This window comes from Pelophylax lessonae (genome assembly GCF_965119305.1).
Source record: "Pelophylax lessonae genome assembly, chromosome: 8".
NCBI classification, from domain to species: Eukaryota; Metazoa; Chordata; class Amphibia; order Anura; family Ranidae; genus Pelophylax; species Pelophylax lessonae.
In genome coordinates, this window is record NC_138775.1 from 224657440 (window position 1) to 224664982 (window position 7543).

At 41.0% G+C, this 7543-nt stretch overlaps 1 protein-coding gene across 1 annotated transcript in view; it reads left to right on the forward strand.

The window, feature by feature from the left end:
* The window catches only part of LOC309561659 (uncharacterized protein), a gene marked incomplete at both ends in the record, with an annotated part of 129981 nt that extends 123252 nt beyond the window's left edge, over nt 1–6729 (forward strand). Inside the window, 5 exons of the mRNA XM_082265652.1 lie at nt 661–690; nt 811–840; nt 6342–6371; nt 6489–6518; nt 6632–6729. Of these exons, the coding sequence (XP_082121778.1) occupies nt 661–690; nt 811–840; nt 6342–6371; nt 6489–6518; nt 6632–6729 (218 nt within the window). The remainder of the gene's footprint in view (nt 1–660; nt 691–810; nt 841–6341; nt 6372–6488; nt 6519–6631) is intronic.
* Nucleotides 6730–7543: the final 814 nt, after the last annotated feature.

Below are 7543 nucleotides of genomic sequence, written 5' to 3' on the forward strand. Positions count from 1 at the left end.
CACAGAGTGGTCCGGATCCTCCTCTTCTCGGGTCCTTCTTCAACTCACCTGGCCCCTCTCTACCGTCGAGTGCCCCCAGAGCAAGCAGCTTGCTATGGGGGAACCCGATCCGAGCTGGAACTCTGTGTGTCCATTCAGACACGGAGTTACTGTTCGGCCCCACCCCTCTCTCTCCTGATTGGCTAACTTACTTTGATTGACAGCCGCGGGAGCCAATGTGTCTCAGCCAATCAAGAGGGAAAGTCCCGGACGGCCGAGGGACTCATGGACATCGCTTGACAGAGATGGGGCTCAGTTAAGTATTAGGAGGTGCTGGAAAGACTGCTGCACACAGAAGGCTTTTTATCCTAATGCATAGAATGCATAAGGATAAAAAAAACCTTCTGCCTTTACACCTTTAAGTGTCCAACTCCTCTACTCATGGTTTCTAGATGTATAGATACAGAATAAAAAAACTTTCTGCACCCAGCCTTCGTATCCCTTTTGAGACTATTACATCAGATATTGTTAGTGGGATAATAAGACTACCTTGTTAAGTGGAATAAGAAGGAGGCTCCACAGGGCAATTGAACTGGAAGGACAGGAAGTATAATTCTGCTCTGGTTCTGGCTCTGGTTATAGGAAAATCTTTTTCTAAAGCAGCTTATTTGTATTTTACAGGAATGAACTGGGGTACAAACCCTGGAGCAGGTAATAACTTTGTTTTATTTCTTATTCTTCAATGTAATTGATGATCTGTACATTTTATAGACAGCTGCATGAAATGTGAGAAAATCTTTTTGAAAAAGATACATTTTTTGTATTTTACAGGAATGAATATGGGTGGAAACTCTGGAGCCGGTAATATTGTGTTTTAAGTTTTTTCTACATTTAAACCACATACAGTACTTTTCCAAAAGTATACAGTAATAGTATATATAGAGAGAATAACTAAACCCACTTTGCAAAAAAAAAGTTCAAATAAGAATGGTTCAACAAAGGTTACTAGATCCTTTATTAGACATACTGTAACATTGTTTGCATTTTAGCATACTAGCACCGGCTCAGGGTATGCTACATTCAAGGTTCACTTCTAGTCATAACAATCACAGTTGCCAGTGTGCTTTTTCCGGTTTTTATCCAATCTTTTAAGCCCTTTAAGTGGCTGGTTTCATAGCTGGTGTGCAGCACCATGGCAACCACAATCTGACTGTACAATCAACTCAAAATTTGCCAAAACTGTATTATGAGGACCTACATAAACAATGCAATCAATTTGTATCCAATCAGGTAGACCCTTACATTATCTTGATCAACTATTCATAGATCTAAGGATGACCATACAACATACAATCTGATTATATAATCTCCTTTAGATCTACCTTCAACTTTGTAGTGCTTGGGCTTTCTTTAATTGAGAATAATTGAATGGATTGTTTGTGTTTGATCTAATTTCCATAGTTTTTGGCAAATTTAAAAAAGATTGCACAAAGATTGTACAGAAAGTATGATAAGCGACCATTTATCCCCAGGAAAATTGACCAACCTCCATGGGCCTCCATCTTGTTCCTAATCTTCTGCAGGAGAGTTAGCCAGCCTCCATATGACTCAATCTGTTTCCTAATCTTCTGCAGGAGAGTTAGCCAGCCTCCATAGGACTCAATCTCTTTCCTAATCTTCTGCAGGAGAGTTAGCCAGCCTACAGCAGCAGCTCTATCATACGCACCCTCGCCAGTCCTGAGTCTGGGAAAGGGGAGGGGGGGGGAAAGACTTGCAAAAGTCAGCCATAAGTATTTATACTCTTTCCCATAATACACCACTAGCATAGGTGTGCACACAGGGTGTGCCAGGTGTGCCCGGGCACATCCTAATTATCGCTTTTTGTGCTGGCAGGAAGATGGCAAAAATCTCTCTCTTACTGGCTCTGCCAGAAGAGAAGTCTTTAGGCACTTGCCTTTCAATGTGTCGGCAGGAAGATAAATGTGCTGGGGTCATTTATATGTAGACACACACAAACACGTGTGTTTGAGCTTTGGGGTGCACACCCTAATTGAATTGGCTGCGCACGCCTATGACCACTAGCAAGGAAAACTCTTAGTGGTTGGCTGGCTAAAGATATGCATATTCATGATCCATATCTACTGTGGGATCTTTCACTAATACCAGAAGTGACAGTGCCACCTACTGACAAAAGGGAGAACAGACAGCCAGACTGTACTTAGGGGAAAATGAACAAACCACAGACTGCAAATTGACATTGGCTTGCTACAGCCATCCAGAACTTAATGTTTGGACAATCCTACTAAAGGCATGGCGGCTTTAGTTATATTTCGATATCAGCCACAGCCTGCGTACAAGAGCATGTTTCCTGCATACTGCAGAGAAGAACCCTTGATCTATATGGAGAAGCAATGTTATCTCTGCAGAGATCTGACACCTTACTTGATGAGTCAGAGTCAGACCTTTGCCTGGAACTTACCCCAATATATAAAGCCACCCAAGTAACTAATTTGCTTAACTCTATTACCATGGGGTGTTTCAAGGCAGATTTTAATTGTCCAATATATGATGGGAAGGTGTGAAAGTTTGTGAAACCACCCTGTTCTATTTACATAATCCTTCCCATGGTGCCATGAATTAAGGGAAAGGTGTCATTTGTTTAGATTGTGTTGCTGAAGGTGTGTATTGTTGGATTGCCATGTTAGAGATGGTAAAACAGCCTTATCCGTGTGTCTATAATAAATCTGTACTATGTATAAACAGCTGTGTGGAATTTTGTAAGATAAACGTTTATTTATAAAAGCTGCATATTTGTACTTTTCAGGAATGAGTTTTGGTGTTAATTATATATAGATATAATTCCAATTAGTAAATCTATTGTAATGGATTGTATTTAAAGCTGAACTCCAAGCTATAGTCATTACAAGTATCAAATGTAAAAATGCAGTCAGTGTAAGTACCTGAATTTGACTTGGTATCAGCTGCTTGCAATCCCCTAAAAGGTTTGGAGAGGAGGTGGCAGGACTGAAAGCTCATCAGCCTGCTGCTCTTTATTTCACAGTCAAATCAGCAGGCTGATAGTGGAGAGAGGATCCCAATGTATTCTTTAAAGTGGTTGTAAAGACAAAATAAATTTTACCTCAATGCATTCTATACAGCAAGCAGAAGCGGCTGGTTCATAAGGGGTGCAGCCCCCCTAATTTCCATGCAGGGCGCCGGACTCATAGGTTTCTATTATGGTTTTTTTTTCTGGAAGCACATGGTTAGAGCCTGAGGCTTAAATTGGCTTCAAAAAGGTTGTCTGCGTCCCAAACCCACCAACTTATGACATTTGCGAATCAATATTCGCAATAGTCTTTCAACTTCTCCTCCCGGCCAATTAGGACAGGAGGCAGATCTTAAGCCCAGATTGGCCAGGAGGAGAGGATAGGGAAGCTGTAAACCATTGATGGGGAGTGAGGACCTGGCGGGGGCGGGGGGGTGGGTTGTTTGCCGCAAATTAAGCAAGATAAAAAACCTTCTGCATGTAGGCCCCCCTAAATATGTACCTGAGTCTGATCTCAATCCAGCAATATGCACGAGTGCTGAGGCTCTCTCGCTCCATATTGATCGGTCAGCAGTGAGAGCCATTGGCAATCAGAGCCAGTACTAGGGAGCAGGGGGCGGGGCCAAGACCCGCTTTGTGTGTCTTATGGCCACACACTTGGGAGCCCTGCTCTGTAGCAAGCAAGCAATAGCAAGGGGGTATACGGGGGGGAGGGGGGGTAAGAGCCAGGACCGACAGCAGGTGATCCGAGAAGAGGAGGATCAGAGCTGCTCTGTGTAAAACCATAGCACAGAGCATGTAAGTATAACATGGTTGTTATTTTATTTAAAAAAATGGGATGTCAAAATGTTTAGGAGCATGCAGCTGCCGCTCCCTCAGATACAGTTTTTTTATCGTATTCTAAAAAATCATGTTGCCTACAGGTATACTTTCTGATAATCAGTATTGTATTTTATGATAGGACAAATAACCTGCACTAATACTGTTAGCCTGGGTCGATGTTTGCTTTAGGGTTCTAATTGTTTAAGCCTGGAAAATGGAATGTTTTATTAGAGCTTTTAAAACACAAAATGGGGGTGCTTATCTATTTAACCACTTGCTGACAATTCACAGCAGAAGCAGATCTTTGGGTCTCGGGGGACTCAATGTCCTCTGGCACCTGCCGATTGTTAGTAAAACACAGAAAACTTGTGAGAGATATTTCTATGTAAACAAGGCTTATATCAGTTCTGACAGGGGGAAAGGGACAATCCTGTGTCTCTGCAAAGCAGAGATGAGGATCGGTCTCTTCCCCTAGTGAAAGCACCACACTGTGTACACAAAACACTGGCTAGGCACACAGTTAACCCTTTGATCCCTGCTAGATGTTTAACTCCTCCCCAGCCAGTGTCATTAATACAGTGACAGTGCATATTTTTAGCACTGATCACTGTATTGGTGTCACTGGTTCCTGCAAAGTTTCAAAAGTGTCAGTTAGTGTCCGATTGTCTGCCGCAATATCGCAGTCCCGCTATAAGTCACTGATCACCACCATTACTAGTATCAAAAAATAAATAAATAAAAATTCCATAAATATATTCCATAGTTTGTAGATACGAAACCATTCAGGTAAACCAATCAATATACACTTATTAGGATTTTTTTTACCAAAAACAGGTAGCAGAATACATATTGGCCTAAATTGATGAAGAAATTATTTTTTAAACTTTTTTTATTGGATATGTTTTATAGCAAAAAGTAAAAAATAAAAAACGCAGAGGTGCTTATATACCACTAAAAGAAAGCACTATTTGTGGGGGAAAAAAAGGACATACATTTTATTTGGGTACAGTGTTCGACCACGCAATTGTCAGTTAACGTAACGCAGTGCCGTATCACAAAAAAATGGCCTGGTCAAGAAGGGGGTGGGGGGGGATCTTTCGGAGGTCAAGTGGTTAATTTCTAATAAAAAAGACACAATCCCTAATAGGTCTCGTTAATGGGATATACGAAGCTCAATTAAAAGGGTATCTGTTTTGTCAGGGTCTGTCTTGATGCTAGTTAAGATGCAAATTAAGGCTCCATGTACACGGGACACTGTTAAAAGTCCCTTTGAATGCTGGAATTTTTAGGACGTTTGAAACGTCCGTTCGGTCGCGTTTGTACCCGCGTTTAGCGGCGTTTGCGGGCGTTTGCGTTTAGAAGCGTTCCTAGAGGTCAAAAAAATTATTCCCCTTTAAAATGGAAAAACGCGAACGCTAAACGCGGGTCATCGCGTTTGGACGCGTTCGGACGCGTTTGTGCGTTTGAAACGCCGGGAAACACACGTTCGAACGCAAATAATTGCGTTCTAAAAACAGTCCCTGAACGCAACTGCCTGCAAATGACTGTAAACGACCTGGTGTACATGGACAGATAAGATAAAATGTAGATGGGTTCAGGGGCTTCTGAAAAAAACGCCCAACTGCTCCTAAACGGCCATTTCCAGCGTCCCGTGTACATGGAGCCTTAATATTAAGATGTTCTGCAGTGTTCTATCACAGCACAGATAATGGCTGTTTGGAAAGTGGCTTATGATAGGAGATGAAGCCCTGTTAGAAACAGCAGGGTTTCTGTTAGGCTGGGTTCACAATCAATTGCAGAGCGGCTCGCAGCAGGAGGTCCGGTGCCTCCCGTTCACCGTTTCAGGTCCGAATTCGGTCTGAATTTTTGGCTGAATTTGGACCTTAAATGGACCAGAAGACACACACAGCTATCCTGGAGCTGTGTGAACCGCCTCCATTGAGAGTTGGTCACAGGCTCCTGACAGGCGAATTGGATGCAGGGAAACCCACTTTCAATTCGCACCAGTGTGAACCTAGCTTTAAAGTTGGCTTTGGGCAAACGCTACAATGAGGTTCTGCAGTATGAGCATGAAATAGTTGTGGAGGTGTTCTGGTCATTATTATAGCTCAGGAACAGTTAGTGAACGCTAATATATTGTGAAAGGTCCAAATTGATGTTCTGCCTTCCAGTGCAGTCCAGAAGGTCCAGAACAGTTTACTGTGTATTTACAGTTCAATTACTCTGGGCCTCTATACCCAGAACCTAGGTGTCCAATTCTTTTAGTCATGGTTTCTAGATGTCCAGATACAGAATAGAAAAACGAGTTCTTTCAAACTTTCTGCATCCAGCCTCCATATTACATCAGATATTGTTAGTGGGATAATAAGACTACCTCGTTAAGTGGAATAAGAAGGAGGCAGCACAGGGCAATTGAACTGGAAGGACAGGAAGTATAATTCCGCTCTGGTTATAGGAAAATCTTTTTATAAACCAGCTTATTTGAATTTTACAGGAATGAACCGGGGTACAAACTCCGGAGCAGGTAATAACTTTGTTTTATTTCTTATTCTTCAACGTAGGTGATATGTACATTTTATAGACAGCTGCATGAAATGTAAGAAAACCTTTTTGAAAATATACATTTCTTTGTGTTTTACAGGAATGAATGTGGGTACAAACCCTGGAGCAGGTAATAACTTTGCTTTTTTCTTTTTCTTTAATTTAAGTGATCTGTATATTGTATAGACAGCTGCATAGAATATAAGAAAACCTTTTTGAAAAGATTAATTTTGTGTTTTTCAGGATCAAATAAAGGTGGAAGCTCTGGAGCCGGTAATATTGTGTTTTCATTTTTTCTACATTTAAAACCACATACTGGTCCAAATATAAGTATACAGTAATAGGTTATTCAAAGAAGAAATAAACCCACTTTACTAAAATAAAATTCAAATAACAAAGGTTCAACAAATGTTTTTAGATCGTTAATCAGACATAACCTTTTTTTCTGCAGTATTTTCATTTGCATTCTGCCTACTAGCACATACCCAGCATATGCCACATTCAAGGCACACCTTGATGACAATCACAGTTGCCAGTGTGCTAGGTCAGATTTGTATCCCATCTTTTTAAAGCCCTTTAAGTGGCTTGCATCATAGCTGGTGTGCAGCACCATGGCAACCACAATCTGACTGTACAAACTTTGTACATTTACCTTTAAATTTGCCAAAACTGTATTATGAGGAGCTATATAAACCATGTAGTCAATTTGTATCCAATCAGGCAGGCCCTTACACTACATTGCTGTTGGTAGATCTAAGGATGACCATGCAACATACAATCTGATTGTATAATCTTCTTTAAATCTACCATCAACTTTGTAGTCCTGGGGCCTTCTTAAATTGGTTGAGTAGGTTGTTTCGGTTTCACCTCATTATGCATAGATTTGGTAAATCTAAAAAGTATTGTACAAAGTACAATCAAATTGTATAGTGTATGGCTAGCTTAAAGGAAATTGTACAATCAGATTTTAACGTGCGGGGGGAGCTTAAGATGGCACATAGGAGAGGTTAGTTCTGCTTTCATTGAAGAGAAATGGTTTTCTGTATTTACTATTAAAGCCCAACTGAATTTTCAGTCTAAATCAGCTAAATACAATCCAGGTTCATCAAAAGAAAAGGTGTGCAAAGTTTAAAAGTTCTATAGAACCCCCCTGAC